A 26,345-nucleotide genomic window follows, 5' to 3' on the forward strand; every position below is an offset into this window, starting at 1 on the left:
CACCAACCTATTCCAGATCAAAAGATAAGCAGGAACGCTGGACCTCAAATTAATGTAGCTATTATGATTTTATACGAGCACAGCCAATTAAAAACTGAAACAGATATTTGAAGGCGGTACAAGTATGTTGTATACTTTATGTGTAAGAAAAGTAGAGTTTACAGATATATCATTGAGTGAAAAAAGTGGTATAAAAAAAGCCCTATTTCTTATTACATATTTATTACATATTTCTTACATTGTTTTTTTTTCTTTTTTAATTAGGGTAATAGTTCTGGGATTATAATGTCAAATATCAATTAATAGAGGCAACCTGTACTAATAAAAAAAAATATATATATAGGTTGATATGCTGAATAGATTTTTTACCTGATATTATTATATAGTTATTACATATTTATTGCATTATTGTTTAATAAGGGTAATATTTCTGGGATTAAAATGTCAAATATCAATTAATAGAGGCATTCTGTACCTATAAAAAAAAATATAGGTTGATATGCTGAATAGACATTTACTTGATATCATTATATATTTATTACATATTTATTACATTGATTTTAATAAGGGTAATATTTCTGGGATTAAAATGTCAAATATCAATTAATGGAGGCATCCTGTGCCTATCCAAAAAATATAGGTTAATATACTGAATAGATGTTTACCTGATATTATATATTTATTACATATTTATTACATTGATTTTAATAAAAGGTAATATTTCTGGGATTAAAATGTAAAATATCAATTAATAGATGCATCCTCTATGTATCCAAAACATATAGATTGATATACTGAATAGATGTTTACCTGATATTATTATATATTTATTACATATTTATTACATTCATTTTTAATAAAGATAATATTTCTGGGATTAAAATGTCAAATATCAATTAATAGAGGCACCCTATACCTATAGAAAACATAGGTTGATATGCTGAATAGACGTTTACCTGATATTATTATATATTTATTACATATTTATTACATTGATTTTTAATAAGGGTAATATTTCTGGGATTAAAATGTCAAATATCAATTAATAGAGGCATTCAGTACCTATAAAAAATATATATAGGTTGATGTGCTGAATAGATGTTTATCTGACATGGACAATGAAAGGACAGTAAGATAACCACAACAAAGTTATTTTTGAATTTCACATTCAAAGATGTAAGCTGAGGAGTGTTTGCATATTTTGTATGCATGTCGGTCACGGATGATTCGCCACTGTACTAACCTGATATCTTACATCCGTACACTTCAAAGCGCAGCGCGATGCCCGTTTCCCAGGTAACAGGACGGATGCGGATGAAGCGCGTCAGAGTGGGTTTGGGCATCATCGTCTTGGCAATGTCTGTTGGATTGGTGTTACCTTGGAAGACCTGAGAGTCAGAAAGAGCCAAATTTGGGTCATGTCATCATCATTAGAAATAGTTTTACAAAAATATAGTACAATGAGTAACATGAGGCTTCAGTTAGAATGTTTGAAGTGAAAATACACATGACACCAGTGTTACGTTTGCTTGTGTAGAAAAACAAACAAACCCTGAACTTCGGCGGCCCGTAAATAGTTCGCCTGCCTCCTGCGCACCACATGTGGGCCTGTGAAACCCGAGGAAGTCTTCGCAACACTAACTTGACAAAACTGACGAAAGATGTCCCTTTTCTGCCCTCCAGCTCGAGATCTGTGGATGTTTTACTGCAGTGCCTTGTTTAAAGGTCAGGAATGTCACAGCCGATGTCACAGTTTTGCCTTGGGGTATTCAAGTGAGTTTACTAGCGCCATTTATGGAGACTGACCACCCATCCAAACAACTCTGAACCGTCCATCAGAGTTCATTCTGGGTAATTGAATATTACCGGTGACCATACAATCCTCTACACTCTTGACCTCATGGCTTGTAGTACCTATAATGTAATAACTTACTGAAAATTTAATAATGCCTGAAAATGTTTGCACTTATATCGGTCAAAAATGTAATAAAACCCAATAATGTAATAATTGTCCCAATAATATAATAAAATGCTGACTGATATTGCAATAACATATTTATGATCATGTAATACCTTATTACATCATTATATCATATCCTAGAAGTCTTTGCAGCAGAGCAGTTCTAATCAAGTGGGCGCAGCTTTGATTAACTCAACGCAGTGTTGCTTTAAAGCTAAATAAATTAACTCTGGCAAATAACTCCAACACTGACCCCCATTTAAATCAGTGTGAAAATGTAGAAGTTTGAACTGAAAATTAACACATTTATTACATTATCTGTCAAGTTTTTACTCTACTGATCAGTTTTGAGAAAAAAAAACACAAACATGTAATAAATCACTAATAACATTGTTATACGTCATTTCATTATTGGTTAAAACGTTATTACAACATAAGTCAAATTTTTGTATGGGGTTTATGACAGTTTTGATCTAGTTAAGTGTATTTTTTAAACTACATTTTCAGGAAATTATTACCTTATAGGGTGCAACCGAAGAGCAGGGTGTCGGCTAGATACAAAAATACACTGAAGTTCAGTTTTTACTTGACTGATCAGAGAAGGAAAAAAAATTAACATGTAATAAATTGCTAATAACATTGTAATAAGGCATTCCATTATTGGTAAAAACGTTATTACAACATAAGTCAATTTTTGGGGGTGTTATTACAGGTTTGCTCTAGTTAAGTGCAATTTTTAACTACATTTTCAGGTGTTATTACATTTTCAGGAAATTATTACATTATAGGGCTCAGTTTTTACTTCCCTGATCAGTTTTGAAAAAAAAAAACATGAATACGTAATAAATTGTTCATAACATTGTAATAAGCTATTCCTTATTGGTAAAAACGTTATTACAGCATAAGTCAATTTTTGGGGGTGTTATTACAGGTTTGCTCTAGTTAAGTGCAATTTTTACTGCATTTTCAGGTGTTATTACATTTTCAGGAAATGATTATGTTATAGGGCTCAGTTTTTACTTGCCTGATCAGTTTTGAAAAAAACAAAACAAAACAAAACATGAATACGTAATAAATTGTTCATAGCATAGTAATAAGTTATTCCTTATTGGTAAAAACGTTATTACAACATAAGTTTGATCTTGTTAAGTGCAATTTTTACTACATGTTCAGGTGTTATTACCTTTTCAGGAAATGATTACATTATAGGGCTCAGTTTTTACTTGCCTGATAAGTTTTGAAAAAACAAAAAACAAACACACAAAAAAACCCCAAAAACATGAATATGTAATAAATTGTTAATAACATTGTAATAAGCTATACCATTATTGGTAAAAAACGTTATTACAACATAAGTCAATTTTTGGCGGTGTTATTACAAGTTTGATCTTGTTAAGTGCAATTTTTACTACATTTTCAGGAAATGATTCCATTATAGGGTACGACAGAAAAGCAGGGTGGACAGCTAGAGAGAAAAATACACTGAAGTTCGGCTAATTTTACATGACCTAAACATGATGTAAAGGGTTGAGTCATTGGCCCATGTAGTCTCCTACCTAACGTTGTCAAACATACAACAAAAGGACTCAGTTACAGTCACGAACTCTCCGAAATGTCATCAGTCTTCCCCTCAGTTTGCTAAGTGTAAAGTCGCTTTTTCTAGAACGCACAACTGCAACCTCAGCAGGCGGTAAATGGCGGCCGTTCTGTCCTGAAGCACTTTAGAGTATATGGCTGAGTCTTACAGTGGCACCTTGCAACCAGCACTTTACACACGAGGCTCGGTGTATACTTAGGAGAGGACAAAAAAGAAGCAAACCCAGTGGTCTGTGTGCACAAACATGACGGTTTGGATGTTGAGAAAGTGTCGCTTCCACAAAAGTATTTATTTACACGTCAAACATGCCTCAGTGACCCCCCGTTGCATCCAGATGGGTAAAACGTGCTCTGTTTGACTGGCTGATCAGCAATCAATGAATACCAAGCATACCATTCCTCCCTTCCTCTCCTGGATCCGCCTCTAGCAGCTGCTCAAACATGACATCGTCAACAACCATTCCATAAAAGTGTTGTCTGTCAAGTCTTTTTGTCACTGTTGTATCTTTTACAAGCTAACAAGAGGCGAACACAAACAGAAGCAACATTCCTTGGAAAATCTCCCCCGTGGCTACAGTTACGATGAGCATGCTCAGTTAAAAAAAAAAAAAAAAAAAAAAAAAAAAAAAAAAAAAAAAAAAAAAAAAAATTTAGTCAACCGCTTACACACACGCAGCGGCTACATGACCACACTGAGAAGAGTGCATAATTGCATGTTCGAGCGCACATGGCAGGATATTTCCCATTTGGTGGCAATCGGAGGCGAACCATAATTCAAATCAGCTGCTCTGTTTGAGTCGGCATATTCCAAATGTTGCTGGTATCTGTGACTTGGTCATTTGCAGAGAAGTCACAAAAATACTACTTTCTTTTTTCGATGCTATTATTGGACTGTTGACATCTGGAGGATGCATTGTAGATAAGTGGAAAATGCACATCACGAAAACTCTTTTGTTACCTTTTGTTTCGAGCCCTCCTTCAGCGTGATCCAATCTTCTCCATTTGAACTGACGTCCACTTTGTACGACTTGACAAAATAAGTCCTCCGCGTCTCCTGGGAAACTGCACCCTGTGTACCGATGGCTGAGACAAACCGTAAGAAGCCGAGGTCCACCTGAGAAGTGATCGGAGCAAACACAAACAATCGTTTAAAATGGCAAATTGGGACGTCATTTTCATACTTTTCCATTTTACAAGGCCCTCAAAGGGATTTATACTCGACTTCTCATTAACCTACTGATGATACAGTTTTGGGCCATTTTCACATTCACGTTTGTGTCATACCAGAACTCCAACTACTTCCTGCTTTTGTGTGTAAGAATTATGGGAAATGTAGTCTTACAAAGTTACATGTCAGACTGTGAATTAAGGTTGAGTAATGAATAATGCATTAACTGGAAATGGCAAGATAGCATTTAGCATTAGCTAAAGTAATAACACCACCTTGACTAGCAATTAAATTTGTTATCAATAGTGAAAATTTATTGTATATTTGATTTTCAGTGAAATTGTAGTATTTAACTCATTCACTCCCAGCCATTTTCACAGAAGCAATCCCGTTCGCTCCCGGCTGTTTTACTGGATTTTGACAGATTTTGCAAGGCCCACAGAATATTGTGTTCTATTGCTATAAAATCATGGAATCTATCAAAAGAAAGATTAAAGTCTCTTCTTTCATCAGGAAAAAAAGTATGTTTCTATCTGTTTCCGTTTTGCAGCAATTAGCATTAGAAGAGAGCTAAGTTTCATCGTCAATTTTCACAAATCTATTTAAAATTGTAAGTAATTGAGTTTTTTTTCTACACGGCACAGGTTGATCTCCTTTGCTCTGCTGCCACCTGCTGGCCGTTTGTGTAATAACTACCATTTCTGCAACTGTTCTTTGCAGTTGAGAGGCTGCATCAAAGCCTTCTGTATGCTCTAGCATTAAAAACAAAAACAAAACAAAACGTATAAATACGTCTTTGGGACACTTAAAACATAAAAAAAAGTATTTATATGTTATTGGGAGTAAATGAGTTAATGATGAAAATCTGGTTACCCTAATTATTGCAACAGACAAAATGCAAAATACAGATTCACAAGTGTACATTTTGAAACATCTACGGGGGGAAAAACACCTCTAGCCATGTGTGCTACTTGGAATTTAATAACATGTAATGACAATATCTGTGAATTAATGAAAAAGACTCAGGATGACAACTTCATTTCCTGATGTGTATGACAGAAGCTTATTGGATAAAAACGTAATCTTTACAGGAAGACAATCAGATCAAATCCAAATTCACCAGTAAGAAAAGCGAGAAATCGAGATTGAATATCAAATGTGGTGCCTTTTCAGGGCAGAGAGATTACGGGCGGACGTCTGTTCTTTCTATATTTGTCACATGTATACATTTGAGATGTGATGCTCAGCAAAGTTAGTCATTGGCTTGCCTCAGACCTTAAAAAGAATCGCAGCGTGTGCCTGCCAACCATCAGGCATGATCACAACCGTGACTTTCAGGAAAGGATGACCACACAAACCCTTATGGAAGTCAGTCGGCGTCTGTTTATGTGGCTTCTTGCTGATGCTTCCATTGCTTGCAATAAGAAATACTTGAGGCTTATGGTAGAAGTCCACAATTGCACCTTTTTGGATACACAATCTTTAAGTAATCAGTAAAAGCTAATCTACTACCCCATGAATGCAAACAGGGACTAATCTCAGGGCACAAGCCCTTAACCCACAACTGAGTGGAAACTGAAAGGTTTTTAAATATAAGCTTGTTCGAAATGCTCCAACTCTTCTTTGATAGGCTGAGCAGACATTAATGAGGACTAATTGCATTCAGATGCTACTAAAAGTGTGCGTTTGGGCATGGGGCAACCGGTTTCCACATCGTGATGAGAGAGTCTGCTTTGAGTCTTAAATACAACCAACTATGAATGTACATTTTGGTGTTTGCATCTGTGTGTCGGAAAGAATGACCAAAATGGAACCCTTCATTTTGGATTGGTTCGAAAGTCACAGTTGTACATATTAAAAAACAAGCTGTACTAAAATGAAAGTGAAGTTCAATAACTAGCACGATGGAACTTGAACATTGTTGTTTACATCTAGCACAGCTTGTTGTTTGTTGGTAAGCAACATTTTCTTACCAACATGAAAGTAGATCAAACATTTGTGCTGAAGACCAGTGACGGACAATGTAACCATCCCCGCCATCTCAGAAACGGAGTGCCACAGGGATCATGTCTCTCGCCCATGTTCTTTCACATCAATGTGATTTTCCATTTATATTTATTTTTTTATTTAATTTTTGAATTATATTTTTGTATATCCGTTTCTATTTTCACTTTTATTTATTTATTTATTTATTTATTTATTTTTTATTTAGGCATTTTTGGTCCTCCATACAAACCCAGTCACACCAATAAGGGTATGCTGTGTCACAGCAGTCTTTCTCCACGTTTACTTAGATATTTTAAAGAGAGTTAATTTGTTTGTAGCATTTAATAACCGCATACAGTCTGAAATTAATACAATTTGTTGAATCATACAGATTGAATAATGAAAAAATAACCAAGCAAAATAATTAATTTTGTAAATGCAAATGCATTTTAATGGACCTTCCACTAACAAGTAATGTATGCCATAAAATCGCTATGCAATGTTGAAGAATTGAGGCCATTTCACATCGTTCTACGAGACCGATTTGGATGTTCTCAGAAGATGTGAAATTTAGACACAGTGAGGTCTACAGTGGATCACTTTCATATGGACTGGCAGACAGTAGGGGCCTGGATAATGGGCAAAGCATGATTTATTAATGGCTGCTTGTTAGCGGAAAAACAACAAGGTAGCGGTTGCGCTAACAGACCAAGGTTACATGGGTCAGGAGAAGAAGACTGCCTGCCTGGGTGCTTGCATTCCACAGGCCAGAGGCAACAGTCACAGCAAACAGGTCAAAATAACAATGCTTGAAAGCTTTGTCAGCAGTTACTCCAGGCTGAATTTTAATACATAAACCAATAATGAACATTGAGAAATAGCCTTGAAAGTCTGAATCGTGCCTGTGAGTTTCAAAAGGAGCAGTGAAAAGCGACTAATCAAGCATTTATGGGGACTTTTTGGAACGATAAAAATCCATCAGCGTGAAAGGAAATCAGCGCAACTTCAACAATTTGACTTGTGTTCGTTCTGTGTGGCCTCAACACTCCGTTGTAATACGATTTAAAGAAAGCTTTTAAAGGCGCAGTCTTCTGGTTTCACTCAAGAAAATGCACTTTTTAAATACAGGATTTAAACAAACTACTTCTCAATTTATAGATCTGGGCTTTTGTTCACGTGTGGGGGTGATTTTGTCAGATTTTTTTTTTCCTCACTCACTCACTCAAGCTTATGTGTGTGAATGAGTGAGCGAAGAAAAAAAAAATCCGTGCGCGCTTTCAAATTGCCACGGGAGTGACGTCACGCAGCCGACACGTTCGCCCGGCCCCGTTTGCGACACTCCACCCCCCCGCTCTGCGATTGGCTGAAGGGGTGTAAACACCGTCTTTCCACAGAAACATCCCGCTGTTTACAAAACAAACACGAAATGGTAAAATACAGGCTGGGGGGCGTGGGGGTTTAGGACAAAATCACCACCAAAGATTAACATGAACCCGGATGTGTAGACTGAAAGTTAAAGTGTACATCCTTTCAAGTAAATATTACTTTTTTTTTAACAGTAATATTGCAAATAGAGAGGGAGGAAGAAAATGGATTGCACTTAAGCTTGTAATAACATGCAAGTAGATCAAGGTACTTAAATCCAGGTCACGTATTTGGATGATGTTTCTTTGGGTGTGTTTCAAGCAATAATTATAAAATTATACTTCAACAGTCCTGGCAACTGCGGGAGTGAAAAGTCGAGCCATTACTCAAGCTGCATGATATATATTTTGCACTAAGTCACTGTTGCGTGAATGCAGTATGAAAACCTGGTAAAATGGGTGTTCTAAAAAAAAAAAGTCAACAAAATTCTCTGACAATATATCTCTTTATGCTTGATTGGCTTATAATTGAGCTGCCAAGAAGCCAGCAGTGGGGAAAAAAAAAGTTGTCAAATACTTTTTTAAAAAAAAGCCCCCTATTCGATGTTGGGGAACATGTTCGTGATGGGAATGCTGGGTGAATAAGTGAGATTAAGTCCCCTACTGAAAAACCACAACATGAGAAATCGGAATGAGAGCTTCAAAGTCAGCAAAGACCAGCTGGTGGACATTGAACATAACTTCTGGAAATGTTTTATGGAAACCTTCCATTGGATGCAAATCATTACACTGGCTTCATCTAAATAATAAGAATCATTTTTGTGATAATAAGCAAAACATGTTTTCGGACAAACTAACATGCAAGCAGCACGTGTTTCGCCTCATGTTCACTCTTAATGAGCTTTGAGCAGCCGGTTTTTCGACAAGACAGACAGTGTGCCTTGTTTTTGGGTGTCCTTTAGCTCCATTACCTGACATTGTAATTAAATCCTCTTAAATATTACTCAAGGACTGCAGCACCCATGAGCCACCTTCAAATCATCCCATTTATTACAATATTCACCTGATGCGCTTATGGTTTATTTTTAGACATGGCACCTCTTTGGGACCATTAAATTATGTATGTCTTCCATTCATTGCGCTGATGATCTTATTTCCTCACACGGCGGGACGTATTAGTCTCATAACAGGTAATATTACACACAAATTTGTCACATTTTTCACTTACTTAATTAAGGATGTCTGTAAAATTTAATTTTAAGAGCTGCATCAATACTTTTCCCATAATAAAAACATTTTTTGGGGAATATTTTACGCTCATGTTGCTCAATACAGGAACATTGTTAAATGACCATTCTTATCTTTCTAAATGTAGAATATTGCATATTACGGTTGGTGAGTTGAAGTTTTCGGACATCTATTTTTTTTAGGCCCCTGTCATTTTTAATCATTGTTAGAGGTCCGTTGTTTTTGCCATCCATGGCACAGCTGCGAATGACTACAGCTCTGAGTCATGATTATGAAACAATGACTTTGGACAGGAAAGGAAAGAAACCTGTCACGTCTGGCAGCTGCTTGATGAGTTTGTCTCATAAAATGCAACTGACCATTTGGAGATCATGAAGTTAATTACAGCATGAGCCAAATTCATACTAGTTCTTTTACTGTAATGATATTATATATGTAATGGTTACATTTAGAGTCGAAGTTTTCAGCATCTCCACTCAAATAGCATTTTCTACACCTTTATTGATTTTCCAATTGAGACAATGTTAGCAGGGAAGTAGTGACGTAGCCCTCATTGTTCCCATTTGTATGCTACAGTGATGACGAGTGATGACCTCACTGCCAGCCTCTTTTTATGTCTGGCTTATCATTGGGGAAACTGCTGTTAATTTTATATTATAATTATCCCTCATTTGAGACACCATAAATGTCAATGGCAGGATCAAACCATTAGGGATGTAACGATAAGGGCAATATCGTGATATTGTGATATTAAAACTGCCACAATATCGTCGTCGTCATGTTCACAATATTTAAAAGGAACACACGTGACTTTTTTTTAGCAGGTTGATTTCCATTTGTACAGTTCTAGCACTGTCTAGTGGCTAGTTTATTAGTGCAATTTAATTTTCATTAGGGATGTTTTGGCCTTCTACGTTTAAAATATATGCTAATTGTCAGGTGAAGGGGAACCTAATTGGCTTGTGAAGCGATCAATGTGTGCTTGCATTAGCAAATAAGTGCCTTAATATTGTTATTAGACATTGTTGGTGGTTTTATATGTATTGCTGTTATGTACAAAAATACAATATTGTGCTTTCTTTTAGTATGAGCTCTTTTTTTTTTTTTTTTTTTTTTTTACAATTTTGTGACCTATTTTAAATATAGCCAACACCCCCCACCCCCCTCGCACCCCGCAATATCGTGACAATTATCGTATCATGACCTTCATATCGTGATATCATATCGTGATATTTGGATATCGTTACATCCCTACAAACCATTAGCCACGGCTAACTGCAAGTGGCTAAAAGTGAAAACTAGCTAACTGATTGTTTTACCTGTAAGCTTCCTTTCTTGTTTAAGAAACCTGTTCTTACTAATAGTGTACTTTTGTACAGGGAAATGTGCAATAAGTGATTGTTAATCTCATCAGGCAGTGGAACTTAACCTGTTGTCTTTGCTATGCTAAGTGGACTCCATTTTTACGAGCTGTTAGCTTAGTAAACCAGCAAACTACTTCCAATAGAACATTCACATGCCACATACAAGATTGTAAACGTACAAATTTTTGCTAGCAAGAAGTGATATGGTGTCATTTTGGTCATGTAGACAAAGAACAGCTAAAGCACACTAGAATAACAATGCAGTCAATAGCAGAAACTATCGACAATGAATTATAAATGTGACTCATAAAGCATAAAAACCTAACCTACTGTATGGCACACACGCTGGCGTATATAATGTTGCCATTGTGAGTTGTTCAATAAAAAGGCTTTTAAGTATCGACAGTTGGGCTTTCTCCAAGACGGTGTTAATTATTCATGTTGTGTGTGCGTGCAATCAATGGCAGCTGCCTGACAGTGACCTAGTCCTGCTTTTCATTGAATCATTCAGACACTCCAGTGACTCTTTGAGGCCATCAGATCCTTTCTCTCTAATATGCTTCCAGCTCCTTAGTAATTCCCCCCCCCCCCATTATGGTCCCCGAGGAACTCTTAGTTCTCGGACCACCGTGCTCTGATCCACAATGTGCAAGTGCAGGTGTTTTCTTGACAATGCTAAGTGTTAATCAAGTTTTTCCTTCTGGCGCTAGCCTGACTTCATAAAGCCGATGATCAGGCCCTAAGCCGGGGAAGTCTGGGGTGCGGGCTAATTCATTTTCATTTCAACCTGCTGTCGAGACTCCTGCTGTTCATCCTCTTAGGCTTCAAAGAACACAGTGGCTCGTACGGGAGGATAATATGCACAAATCTCCCACCTTCATGCTCCTCCGCAGACCTGAATTTTCATGAGGAATAAGAAGTGGCTTGACAAGTGAAGTGAGCTCAGACAAATGAAAAAACAAATAACCAAAAAGGCTTATTTAAAGGATTATCACCGCCACCTTTACTCAAAAGACATCTGCCTATCTGTGTACACCAAAAGCAGAGCATCGGAAAATGTCCAGAAACCAAAAGGTCACCTGTCATGAATTATAAAACTGTTTTTTCCACAAGCCGCAGCCAGTGAATGATAATGAAATAAATAATGAATGGTTGCGATGCATCTCATGGCGCACGGAGATGATTTTGGACGCGCCGCGAGGGGACCTGAGCTTGTTGCGCCGCCGCAGACCGACTTAATGAAAGCGCAATGACGAATGCCACTCTTTTATTACCACTTGTGATAATTGGGCTCGTGCTCAAAGCGCTCGTCACGAGTGCTCCGCACTCCTCAGATGGTATAAATTACATGGCAACCACAGACTTGGCTCTTTAGTTCTCTTTGACATTAGAAAGGGTTCTGATCTGATTAGTATTGGGCAAGCAAGCGAGCCCATTAGACTGGATCCATTTTAAAACCCACATTTTTACTGCCAAATCAAATTTTCAATATGATCAATACTGGATAACAAAGGGAATCTAGAGCAACAACAAATCATTGTGGGGGGTCTTTTCGAAGGGAAAGAGACGCGTTGGGATAGAGTGCTCAAGAATTTGCTGTCATCATTGATGACTGGAGCCAAATACCGTAGACACTTTGTTCATGCTAGGTTCGAATTATCAGGGCTGGAGTACTCGAATACAGACTCGGTCTCGAGTAGGGATGTAACGATATCCAAACATCACGATACGATATTATCACAATATGAAGGTCACGATAATTATCACGATATTGTGGGGGCGTTGGCGATATTTAAAATTGATCACAATATTGTAAAAAAAAAAAAAAAAAAAAAAAAAAAAAAAAAAAAAAAAAAAAAAAAAAAAAAAAAAAAAAAAAGAGAGCTCATACTAAAAAAACAGCACAATATTGTGCTTTTGTACACAACAGCAATGCATATAAACCACCTAAAATCTCTAATAACAATATTGAGGCACTTACTTGCTAATGCAAGCACACATTGATCGCTTCACAAGCAAATTACGTTCCCCTTTATCTGACAATTAGCATAGATTTTAAACATAAAAGGCCAAAACATCCCGAATGAAAATTAAATAGCACTAATAAACTACCCACTAGAGGGTGCTAGAACTGCACAAATAGAAATCAAAATGACTTTTTGAACAAATGTGTTCCTTTTAAATATTGTGAACATGACGACGACGATATTGTGGCAGTTTTAATATCACGATATCGCGATATTGCCCTTATCGTGACATCCCTAGTCTCGAGTCCAGACTTGGCCATCGGATCGCAAAATATTTTTATTGACTTTGTTTTTATTTCTGAAATTTAACATCTTCCTTCAAAAGAAACTTGAACTTTTTCAGATAATGGCTACCCAGTGAGCATCATAAAATTTCTCTAATTTTGTGGTCGTGAAAATCTTAGTCAGGTTTACTCTTCATCTCATCTGGATTTGGACTTGGACCTTGTGGACTCAGACTTGACTTGGACTCGGACCTTTGTGACTCAAACTTGACTTGGACTCAATAAAGGTGGATTTGACGATCAACCCTGGGTTCGAGCTCTTCTTGCCTATAGAACTGTCTTAATACTTCATGTGCATAGTAACCGGCAATGCTCAGTTAGGATGTGGTGTTTTTTTTGATAAATTTTGATTTCTGTGGACTTGTGGTGGAAATGGAAGCAGGGATCTGTAAAACCAGAGAATTTTTCCAAATTTGCATCCTGTCATCAATTTTTTGTTGACCTTGAAACATTGGAAACTCAGTTTTCTTGTCCTTAGATGGCAAAATTGGCATTATAAATCAACCTCAATAGTCTCTCTTTTTCAAGTAATTCTCTGCAGACCCTAAATATTGTTCTATGTGGAAATCCCAGTCAAGTGAACAACCAAGTCTTTGCACCTTCCTGAACTATGTCTACTATAGCTAAATGCTCAAATTGCTTCCTGCCATCTAAATGACTGCAGTTATTGAACCTTTCAGCAAGGATACCCGATAAGGGGACTGATGACTATAAATCTGAGGAAAAAAAATAACATGTCTTATTCAGAGATATAATGTGTGGGAAAAATGCGACAAGTTATGTTTTCTTCCTGATCCACTCAGATTCATGCTGTGTTCGTCCACAAGAGAACGTGGATGAACCTGACCTGCTCAGTCACCCACAAATCCGAACTCACAAAAAAAACGGGAGGTATGTATGGGAGAACACACACCGACCGGTACACATACACATTCTCTCACTGATTAAATTAGTCTGAAGGAGCACCATGGGATCCCAAGACAATATTTTCACTGCAATAATAAAGGAAAAAGCTCCGCAAGTAAATATTTGGCTTGCAGTTGGCTCTATTATTCATCCCCTCAGGAATACGATGGGGCCAAACTTTTCTGCAATGAAGCAGAGAGAGATGGAGGAAAAAAAAAAAAAAAAAAACGGAAGAAAAAGAAAAACAGTCTGGGAATTTACCAGGCCTGAAGGGACTTCTGATAATAAATCAAACACGCCCCATTTGCATCTAGGTAGTTCTCTGGCTCCGTCACTGAAGGTGTTTGAGCTGTGGCTTGAGCTGCACGATTTACTTCCATGCATGGCTTGATGATCATCTTTTTCTTTACGTATAGATCCGATGTGAATGATTGTTGAGTTGAGAAGCTGGCGGACAAAAATCTATAAAATAAAATAAAATAGAGGGAGGCTATTTGTCTGTGTAAGAAGCTGTGAGACTAGGAAGGCTGCCAAAATGTGTGGACACTGGACAGGAGTGCTGCTCTCTCGAAATGCCAACATCCTTGTACAAGCTGCTGTTATCAAGAAATGCGGGAATTAATAGGTAGGGCAGGGAGACATGATAAGACTTTTTTTTTTTTTTTTTTTGGTCTTTTTCAAACACATCTTGTTGCACATAAAATGAACATTAAAGGCGTTTGCAAAGTAGGAAAACGCTATGGCCTAACCTGTATTGGGTCACTGGGTCATAGGTGGGATGGGTCATGGGGTCATTGTGTTATGATGTTGGTGTATTATGCTTTTGCAGTTACTATGCCATTTATGATGATAAATGATGATGATGATGTTTTATAACCATCTTAGCCACTCATTATTTGTCGAGTCTTATGCAGTTACTATGTTCCTTGCTAATGCGATAATGAAGTCCGTTGCTATGTGCCTATTTTAGTCACTCTAAGTTTGTCTAGTCTTATGCAGTTACCGTATTTTCCGCACTGTAAGGCGCACCTCATTATAAGGCGCACCTTCAATGAATGACATATTTTCAAACTTTTTCCATATATAAGGCGCTACAGTAGAGGCTGGGGTTACGTTATGCATCCATTAGATGGTGCTGCGCTAAAGGGAATGTCAACAAAACTGTCAGATAGGTCAGTCAAACTTTATTAATAGATTACAAACCAGCTTTCTGACAACTCCATTCACTCCCAAAATGAATAAACAGCTGTTTTATTATTTTCTCTAAGGTAAAGTATTAGTATTAGCTAGCGATCCAAGATGGAGGGATCTTCTGCGCTTGCGCACTGGATTATAAGGCGCATGGTGAGCTTTTGAAAAAATTGAAGGCTTTTAGGTGCGCCTTATAGTGCGGAAAATACGGTACTATGTTTTTTATGATGAGAATGTGGTCAGTTGCTATGCGCCTATTTTAGTCGCTCTTATTTTGTCTGGCTTGAGTTTTCATGGAAGTGGCAGTACTTACCACACTCTGGCAAGCAGAAATTATGCCAAAGTATAGATAGATAGTAGTTTTATTGTCATTATCTAGAAGTGCCCTTATCCACCATTTTATGTACAGCGAAGTGGCTCACTCCACCAAACTACCATAGTAACTGAAAAGTAAGTTTCCTTACAAGTTCATCATTTGCTTACAGAGCTAAAAAGTATTCTTTTGGACTAAAGCCTGGTCCTATCAAAGTGAAATGGAACAACAGCATTTAATGCGACTGGCAGGTCAGCATTGCTGTTTGGCAAGGCCATCAAAACATGAAGATTTAGATGTCCTTTAATCTATTTGTTTCTCTGTTTGTATGGAAAACAGATGGATGGGCATAGATCGTATCTCGTAATGACGCATTTGGTTACCTGTATCCACTCCTTGTTCGAGTCCTGCGCTGGGGTCCACGCATTCTCGTAGTAGTTGAGTCTGGAACGCTCCGGGGACCAGCTTGGGTTGTACTGGGACGAGGACACGATTTGGTCAGATGTTATCTCACCCGATTCCATTCCCAAGGGGTCACTGCAGTCAAAGTCTGAGAAAGAAAGGTTGACAACATGATGAAAAGAGGAGGAACCGGGAGATATCTGAGTACTAAGCACTGCGCTGCCACACAATAGATCGAGCAATGTGTTTTCGGCGTCTTCCCAGTTTCAGAGCTCATCTCTGGGGAGGAGGATGGCACATAACAGGCACTCAGTGCTGAGGTCCGGAAAATAACTTTGCATCAGGGATGCTTCAGTAAATCCTTTCTGTTTTCATTCTCCCTCGGTTTTAATGGATTCAGGTTGGAAGTGTTCTGCATTAAGAAGTAAAAACGTCTCCATAAAATATTCAGTGTAGGCTAAGTTTAAGTCTTTTTAATGCTTTAAAATGACACTTCAGAGTGGATCTGCTTCCCTCATCTGTGGGATCGTTTTTTTTTTTGTTTTTTTTGTTTTTAAACACGTCATTATTGTTTTCAATGTAGTCTCTTGGGAGAGTTTAAGTGAATTTACAATCTGTATCTTGGGGTTGTAAATCACAATCAAAATGACCCGCCACCCAGGTTAAGCGATGGGTTATGTTGTTTTTGTGTTGACACGGGGGCCGGCGTTTCCAGACATGCGAGGCTCCGTGGTTACAAATTCCGCTGGGTCAGGTTGCGGTCGTCTCAGCTAACGCCGGGAGGTCAGACGTGCTGACACCTCGACAGGCGGCGCCATTGCAATGGCCAGCCAAAACAGAGGATCTCTCCATGTGTCACCGTGGCGATATACCTGCACGGTTACCGGTACGAGGTTCTGCATGTTTGTGTTTCAACAGTTGCAACATTTTCCTTCAGATTGACATGTGGTCATACGTGTTGGCGAGAGAAAAACACGCTCCATTCTCATCTTTGAATTCTCTGTCTGGTCTTGTCAAACTGACATCTCATCCGTTCAGGATCTGAACACAAACAAAGAGCTGCTTGTTTGTAACCACCGGCACAACCTGATCAGGTGAACTGTCAGGCATCGCATAGTGCAGGATTACACCCGAGAATGTGATAAATGTGATTTGAGGAGTTAGGAGTATAAGAAAGCGCTTGCCTTTCAGCACCTTATCGCCTTCATCAATGACTTTCAGCTATTTCCATTCAAGCGTTGCTTTTACCAAGCAGGGACTGAATGGGAGGACTGTTTTCGTCCATCGCATCAGCTAATAAAGTCTGATGTTCCACCATGTTGTCAATATGAAAAACTCAATCTGATCTTAGATTTGTGATTAAAGGAATTCAAGTAGCTTGGGGCTAATCAGTCAAGAATGACATCATCACACTGCCTCACTCGTTCTAATGTTTGCAGTTTGCGTGTCTCCCCTCGGGGTAAGACTTTGGAGATGATTAGTAGATTTGGTGAATGTCATACATCTCCTGTGCTAGTCAAAGGTACACTTTGTGTGTGTTTTAAGGGTGGTCTTCGCCTCTGGACAGATTTATGACTCTTCGCTGCCCTTTCTTTCTTAATGAAATGTTTAGTTGGAGCGCTTTTGCACAATGGGGTCGGGAGGTCAAGCCTAGTGACTGCGATGCCGCATGTTAAAACAGCAGACGTGTGTGTGTGTGTGTGTGTGTCGACCTAGTGGAGAATCCACATTTTGGGTCATGTCGAGGCCTGTTGTGGGGTAATTTAGGACTTGCAAAACACATTCCAGAAATAAAGAAAACATATCTGTTAACTCATTTACTCCCAATAACGTATAAATACGTTTTTTTAATGTTCTAAGTGTCCCAAAGACGTATTTATACGTTTTTTTGTTTGTTTTTATGCTAGAGCATACAGAAGGCTTTGATGCAGCCTCTCAACTGCAAAGAACGGTTGCAGAAATGGTAGTTATTACACAAACGGCCAGCAGGTGGCAGCAGAGCAAAGGAGATCAAACAGGGGCTTCTAGAAAAAAAGCTACATTACTTAAATTTTAAATAGATTTGTGAAAACTGATGAAACTTAGCTCTCTTCTAATGCTAATTGCTGCAAAACGGAAACAGATAGAAACATACTTTTTTTTTTCCTGATGAAAGAAGAGACTTTAATCTTTCTTTTGATAGGTTCCATGCTTCTATAGCAAAAGAACACAATATTCTGTGGGCCTTGCAAAATCAGTCAAAATCCAGTAAAACAGCTGGGAGCGAATGGGATTGCTTCGATGAAAATGGCTGGGAGTGAATGAGTTAATAAGGTGTCTATCATATAAGAACCGTTGATTTTCTGGAACTGCATCGATGTTTGTGCTTAACTGTGTTTCTTCTTTGCTGACATCCTAGCCATTTCTTGTTTCTAGTGTGTTTATGCCAACTCACCCTCTGGAACGGTCCTTTCGATGACCGTGAAGTTGGCAGAAAAACCTTCCTTGGCGATGGCACTGTCAGTGTTGATTGTAAGTGCCAGGATGCCCGTGTAAGAAATGATTCTTCCTGGTGTGTTCTGTCCACAGTACCGCCCAATGTACGGTCCAACTAAAGGGGAAAAAAAATGGGGAAATTCAGGCAAAAGCTCGACTGTCTTATTTGTTTACCACAGACATGTAACAAAATCGTTTCAGTGAGCCCAGTGACAAAAACCTAGTGTGCCAATGCCAGATGACTTCCTCAAACCAGTACAAAACCTCGGAATTGCCAAACGTATTGTATTGTATTTTAATAGCCAAAACATCTGAATGTAAATTAACGTTTCCTGGACTTTCTTTCTCGGCAGTTGACTGGGGCTCAGTCCATGGTATTTCCTGCCACCGAACAGGTGGTAGAGACTTTAAAAGCAGCAGTTCAAATTTTGATAGTTCTTTTCCTGTTTTGTCATGACAACAGTATTGGTTTCCATCAGCTAAAAGCTATCATCCATGAAGAAGGCTTATTCGTGCATAACAAGACTGGTGACATCACACAGAGCTACAACACCGAGCACTAAAACCATTCACCAGTGCCCTGGAGAAAAGACTTCCAACATTCCAAGGCCCACTGTGATTAAGCATAGTGAGGTTAGGTTGTTGTTATCACTGTTTGTCGGTGCAAATGCCTCAGACCTTTCCTATCACCTAAACCGGTGGTGGATTTCACAAGCCCCATTGTTTTGTCCCAGGTCCCGTTTTTTTTTTTTTTTTTTTAATTTATTAATTTACTTTTTTTATTTTGTTTAGTCCAGTCGGCAAGCCAAATGTTTGGGTCATGTGTACATCAATCACACATTTGTCCTAGCAATTCATATCACTACGTATAACTACATCTAATTGCTCACGGGCATGTTTTTGTGACACCAAAACTATAACTACTTCGTGCTTGCCTTTCTAAGAATCATGGGAAATGTAGTCTTTCCAATGACAACGTGGGACTGGCACAAGGTGAAGGCGTAATAATTGCCAGGACTGAGCAAAAAAGGTTAAATAATGGTGAGTGCATTGATTGTTTAGTGCTGGTAAACTGTCAACCAAGATAGCATTTAGCATTAGCTATAATAATAACACAACTACCAGTCAATTTGATACTATTAGTATCTGGTAAGAATTTATTGTATATTTGATTTTCAATGAGATTGTAGTGTCCGGATTTTTAATTTTGAAAATCTGGTTACCCAACCCAACCCTTTTCTTAATGTTGTTATAGCACCAGAGCCAATTAAACAGCCACGTCTGAGCAACAAGTTGAGACTGTGCAGACACAAAAGAGGAACTGTAAAAGACAAAGCAATAAAACCACTAAGCGGAGTGAGAATAATAGGATAGAGGTGGGAATGTTAACAGCAGAGGGAGGTGATGGCAAACGCAATGACCTTGCTCTGCGCGCTATGATCCGTGCACCTTTGTAAGAATGTGCCCATGTTGGTGTGCAGAGACCTGTGGCTTATCTGTGATTACTAATGCTGTGATCAGTGGCGAGTGTCAGTACAGCCCTCCCTGCAGCCGGCTGTCATCCCAACATGCCGCTCCCTGTCTATCTGATGGATAAAAAGGCAAAGGCCAGGGCCCGGGGATTTTAAGGGGCACACGGCTCAGATTAATTTTCAGAACCGGCTGCATACACATGGTTTGTGAATGTGTGCTTTTAAAATTGCTAAGGTACTGGCTGAAGACAAAAAAAACAAAAAAAGAGAATCTGCTAGATTATCTGCATGACCCACCCAGCATGATGAGATTTTAATTAAACTTTAGCATGTGCTTTCTTCGTTAATTCACACAACATGGACTCCTCCTTTGACTTTAGCCTTAGCGCTAGCGATGTTTTAAAAACGAAGCATGTTTTGTATTTAAATACTGTTTACAATGTGTCTAATTCTTGTTGTGCGTTTAGTTTTGAGAGTAAACTCCAACTCGGTAGGCTTAAAAGATGCTTTGGGACGACAGGATCATATACGTTACACCAGTGGTGTCCAAACTACGGCCCGGGGGCCATTTGCGGCCCGCCATACATTTTTTTGGCGGCCCGCGGCAAATACTAAAAATAATTTTTCAATGCTGTTTAAAAAAAAAAAAAAAAGGGTGGATTAAACATTTCTAGCTACACAAAGACACAAATTTGCAGCTAATAATTCAGTTTCAGAAATAAAAATAGTTTCATCCACTTGTTGCTTAGTGTCAAGGTCCAATTTGTAAAAACATCACATTAAATTAATGGTTCTTAAGTGTGGTCAGTTTACTACCGATTGTTCTTGTTGTGGTTCAGAATGTCAAGTTGGGATTCAGCTGCTGCTCAGTGGAGAGTAGTATCTATTATAGTGGCACACAGGGGTCACGATTTGCCTTGTGACTGTACATTATATCAACATTTTATAATTGCTTCATTGATTTTTTACCATGTTTAACTCATTCACTGCCATTGACGGAAAAAGACGTCAAATGATGTATTTTTCTGGCAATGAATGTGTGAAAAAAATCAAAGTGGCCCTTGCAGCTTTCTATTTTTCTGTATGTGGCCCCCAGAGGGAAAAGTTTGGACACCCCTGCGTTACATGCTTGCTAGCAAGCAACATGGTGCATTCACGATACTTACACAACATCGGAAACTTGTAAATAGCCTGCACCATTATCACGTTTTACAGCTCGAGAGAAGCCAAATCACTATTAAATTTCGATTAATCATCCAGACGCCTGAGGCCTGCGAAGAGAAAATCTCACCTCCAGGAAAGCCATCCCATATTTCCAGACGGTCATAACGGCAGAACACCCCAGCTGGAGGTGTTGTGTCGGCCTCTAGCTCAAAGCTCTCGAACTCCAAGATAATTTCTGACATCCTCGGGGCAAATATCATAAAAGTACAGTCCAGGTTGTTGGGGTACTTTTCTGGAAAGCCTGGCGATTTTATGATACCGCTGTTGGAGGTGAAGTTCCTGGAGCATTCAGGACCTGCAAGAAAAAAAAAAAAAAAAAAAAGGATGCTTAATTGCTTAAATAAATGGGTTATTTTTTATATTTTATAAAAAAAAGTTTTTTTTTATTTTTTTTTTTTTACATAGCATCGTTTCACACTGCAAATAAACCTGCTTACATTATGAAAAACCTCAGCAATATTCACTCTCAAAAACCATTTGACAAATCTTCATGTCCCAGTTTAAAGTGCTTACTGTCAATGGCTGAGCATTCATACGTTTCCTGCATTATCCCTGTCTTAGCATGAGATTAGAACTCACAAATCAGTGACATAAGATAAAAAAAAAGCCGCTGACAGCCAAAGGAAACTTTTGAAGGACTGACAGAATAAGTTTGAGGTGCTGCTGTTCTCTACGGAGGCACAAATGCAGATTTTCTATGACCCTGCTTCACACAAGCACACAGTCATGTGTCATCCAGGCCAATCATTTGGAGCTATTAGTGGCAGAAATGTGCCCAGGATAACATCATTTCCCCACTAGTCTGACAGCCTGCGTGATGGGTGCAGAAGGGGTTGACCAAAAACATAATTGCAAGGATTTTTTTTTTTTTTTTTTTTGCTCGCTAAAAACCAGCAGGCTACAGTTGTCATAGCTGAAGTGAATGCGGTAAACTGCTTTCCCCACTCAGGCATCTTACTGGGCCACAAATTCAGGCCATCATACCCGCTTCAGCCTGTCCACTCATGGGGAAATTAAAGGGAGAACCATGTCGATTTGCTCTTAATTCAAGTTGAAAGCACAGATGAGGAGCATTTTAGAGAGCTGACATTTAGAGCAGCAGTGAAAGTGTGCTATATGAAAACCGAGGGTGACATTAATTTCACAGCTTTAACACATATTTGGCCCTTGAAAATTGGAATGATTTGGTCAGAGGTTACTGCTATGATTTGCTTTACCTAGACAAATTTGTCAATTTTTTGGTGGAAAAGATGCAAACCTCTTGTTGACCATGTTCCCTTTGTGCTCTTAACAGAGTACTTCCACTTGTAACACTCCTCGCGCTCTATCATGAATTTGGGTGCATTTGGAAATAGTGCAGCAAAAACTGAGTGCTGGTGCGCGCATGAGGCACTGCAATTGTAATTACACTGTAATTACACATCCATTCCAGTAGGAGTCAGCAGAACTCTCATTTATGTATTTATTTTGAATGATTAGTATTTAAAAATGTTATTTTGTAATTTAATTTCAAGCAATTTGATGCATTTCAAATCATATTTGTGGCAGACTATAAAAACTTGTGGCGCGATTGACCCCTGAAATTCTTTTTTTCTTCTTTATTTATTTTGAATGATTAGTATTTAAATATTTTGTTTTGTAATTTAATTTCAAGTAATTTGATGCATTTTAAATCATTTTTGTGGCAGACTATAAAAACTTGTGGCGCGGTTGTCCCCTGAAAATAGTTTCCCCCCCCCCCCCCCCCACAAAAAAAGCAGTACTGGAATAAAGTGTATTGCACATTCGCTTCAGCAGGCAGTAACACTTATTTATTTATTTATTTATTGATTTATAATTCCAAGCAATTTGATGTACTTCAAATCATCTCTCTGATGGACCAAAAAAATAAGTTAATGAAGTTATTCTTTGTCGTAAATTATTCTACATGTTTTTTTTTTATTTTCTTTAATGTTCACAAGGATAGAATGTTAAACAGAGGTGTACTTAAAACAATTTTATATACACTATTGTATACTATTTAGTCATCGCATCGCAGAGAGTTTGGTCGAGTGCAAAATATTTGCTTCTTCCTGAGGGGGTGTTGCATAAAATAATTGAGAAGCCCTGCATTAACCTTATGATCAGACAATGTTCATTTTAAGACATGATGTTGTAAAAGAGATAATAGTTGAGCCGTTAGTATTTATCACATTGGTTGGCTGCTTCTTCTGTAGCTTATTAAAGGCCCATTTACAGACATCGTTTTATATTAATCACAGTAGTAAAATGACACGAGAGGGCGAACCCTAGAGCAGCATAAAAGAAAAAACCTCCTTATGACTATTTTAATGGTTGTGACACAAATTTTTGTGACCTCTTCTTCGAGTGAATCTCCTCTAAGAGAAGGAAAACACAAAAATCCAACCCAGGATGTTTGCTGTTGTCTGCTTGATAGCACAGCCCCTCTTTCCTGCGACGCCATCAGTCCACCAGAGCATGTTCTCACGGAGACGTGATGACAAGCAGCATCACAGGAAATGTATATCCTGTTGTCAGCCAAATACACGCTCCCTGCTCCCAACTGACTCAGCGTCTGCCTGTTTTATCGCCCAAGACGTTTGGATCTCTCCTGGCGGAATTTACCCACAGGGTCAAAATAAGTAACAGAAAGGGAATTTGTGAGGACTGATTCAGGCAAGAGCTCATCACGGAGCAACACGCACACACTCGCATGTGTCATCACGTCGGAGACAAAGCAGACAGTTTAGCCACAGTAGTCCAAATACCGCTTTGAAACAAACTACATTTTATGACAGGAAATGCGAGCAGAAGTAATGCTGAGCGACAACCTCCAACTGGGGGGGCTACAAGATTTATTACCAGCAGTAATGGCTTCTTTTTAGCTCCCCCATTGAATTAAGTCTTCTGTGCTGGTTAGGGGAGTAAATAAATATCAAATGTGGCTCATTTGCTGAGTGAATTGATTTTTTATTGTATTTTTTTTTTACCCCCAAAGGCCAAAATATGACTGTCAAATGCTATGTGATTGATTTTAGACCTTGTTACACTTTGAGATTTGTTACAAATATTCATTTTATTATTTCTTAACTGACCCACAGGCAGCAAGAAACAAAATAACATGTATTATCAATTATGGATATACTTTTGTAGAGTCACAAAATAAGCGAGACTTTCCCAAAAGCTCGCTGCTACACCACAATTAGCTAGGTAGCTAGCTAAGCGCCACTGACTGCTACTCGTGTGAGGCTCCTGAACCAGTTATCATCACCTTCTGTGGCCGTGTGTAAGCTACGCATCTGACAAGTATCCTTCTCACAAAAGGGATGACGAGAAAAGATGAAGAAGTATGCTAATTGCTAAGCTAACTTGGCTAAGACTGACACGGCTAGCATTGAAAGTCCTAAGGTTGAAGCTATAGCTGTGTGAGCTAACGAGTTGATTACTAGTACTATTGAACAAAACAGCTACTGTAACCATAACAAAGCACAAATATTGGTCTTGCTAGCAAAACTGTACATTTGGAATCCATTAAAATAATAATAATAAAAAAAAAAAAGTCAACTAGTACAACCTGCCCATATCCCACTGAGCGGGTCAACTTTTGCGAGTATGTGCAAAATTAGCGAATGTTGATTTCTCGTCAGCGTCAGTTAGCTCAGTGTTGCATTTTACATTTGCTAAATGTTTGTCAGACGTTCGCCAAATGTTTTAATGGCTTCTGTCGTCGCAACGACTGGAACCGCGTTAAAGCCGAGAACATCCAACTTTGAACAATACAATAAAAAGCAAATTAATAAGAGTTTGGATTCCTGTGCTAAAGTTTATGTGCTAAACAGAACTGGAGATTACGCTATGTTATGCTATGCTATACGTCAGCCAGGAAGAGTTGCCCATAAGCTTAAAAATATATAAATAAGCGGATCAGAAAACAAATGAATGAATGACCTTGCTTCTTAAATTAAGTCATTGATTTGCAAAACTGCTCCACAATGAAATTAAATATATTGTCAGCTTTGCAGACAATGAACACGCCGTTTGTTATTACCATAAAAACGAGTGTAACATTCCACAGCACATTCTTACGTCTGTGTTTAGTTTACACAGAGCAGCAAGGCGTATCATTGGACAGTGGAAACAGTGTCAAAGGGGCTTCTGTCTTTTTTCTTCTACTTTGTTTTTTTTAGTTCCTCACTCCCTCTCCTTTGTCACGAGTTATAAGCATCTCGAGTGATAGGAGAGGGTATTTTTTATTTTTCTGAGCTGCTATGTACAGTAAATAAAAACTGTTTATGTTATTTGCTGTTCTCTGGATGATCATTAGCCGACTCCCTGACCCCTTGGACGCCTTCAGTTTACCACCAACTAAGACTAAATCACAGCTGGACACAAGCTTTAACATATTTTGGCTCTGACGCAGTATTTAAAATGCCTTTGTGACTTTACTGTGTCTGTGATGTCACCCCGCCTGGTCCAATAAAACAAGGGATGACAGTGCTTAAAGTGGAAGGGGCTTGAGGTAACGGACATTCTCCTCCTGGCTGCCCAGGACAGTCTTTTATATATTTATATATTTCCATGAGGCAAGCGTCTCTGTGCGTGTATGATGACAGCATGTCTCCGTGCCAGATGTGACCTGTGGCACTTGGGCGTGTCGTCCGTGAAAGCTACATTTGCTGTATTTGCCCCCTTCTGAGCCCCACCCGACACACACGCACACACCTTGAGTGTGTTTTTACAGGTGTGTGGGGAAACTATAAGCACCTTGACTGCCAACGGGTAATAAAGCGGGCATTTGCAATCAGGGCTATTTTTCTCTTACAAAGATAGCGGTCATGTCAGACGGTCCTCCAGCAGACTTAGTCACGCTTCTGAGTAACAGTAATGATGAGCTTGAGCTTCAATGTGGTCGGTGGGGGGGGCGTGAGTGGTCTACAACAGCGGTATCGAGGCCACCTCACCCACTTGAATGGGCCCGCCGCCAGCCTTGATGTGGCTCTAAGCAAACTGCCAAGCTATTAAAGGAAAACATGTCGGGCCAGAATGCTAAGATTTAAGAAACACTTGCACGTTTAAGCAAATATGACCCAAAAAAAAACTTTGTATTCTATAGAAGGAACATGATTTTGTGACACATAAATCATTTAAATGGCGAAAACTTTGTTTTTGTTTGGGTTTTTTGAAGGGTTGTTCGATACCATTTTTTTCCCCAAACCAATACCTCAACTCTTGAGTAGTTACTAGTATTAATACTCTTGATGGATATAAATAGTACTGCTCGGTTACGTAAAAAAAAAAAAAAAAAAAAAAAAAAAAAAAAAAAAAAAGGATAATCAGGTTTATTTTGGAAGTAATCTAGTTGACG

General features: G+C 38.5%; 1 protein-coding gene across 5 annotated transcripts in view; it reads right to left on the minus strand.

The window, feature by feature from the left end:
- nrp1a (neuropilin 1a) overlaps positions 1-26,345 on the minus strand; it is a 201,049-nt gene that overhangs the window by 22,797 nt on the left and 151,907 nt on the right. For all 5 annotated transcript variants that reach the window (XM_077508598.1, XM_077508595.1, XM_077508596.1 and 2 more), the window contains 5 exons: positions 21,048-21,275; positions 18,244-18,399; positions 15,791-15,957; positions 4,515-4,670; positions 1,244-1,388 (listed from right to left, as the gene is read on the minus strand). In XM_077508598.1, the coding sequence (XP_077364724.1) occupies positions 1,244-1,388; positions 4,515-4,670; positions 15,791-15,957; positions 18,244-18,399; positions 21,048-21,275 (852 nt within the window). The remainder of the gene's footprint in view (positions 1-1,243; positions 1,389-4,514; positions 4,671-15,790; positions 15,958-18,243; positions 18,400-21,047; positions 21,276-26,345) is intronic.

Source organism: Festucalex cinctus, chromosome 20 (genome assembly GCF_051991245.1).
Source record: "Festucalex cinctus isolate MCC-2025b chromosome 20, RoL_Fcin_1.0, whole genome shotgun sequence".
In the NCBI taxonomy this organism is placed as follows: Eukaryota; Metazoa; Chordata; class Actinopteri; order Syngnathiformes; family Syngnathidae; genus Festucalex; species Festucalex cinctus.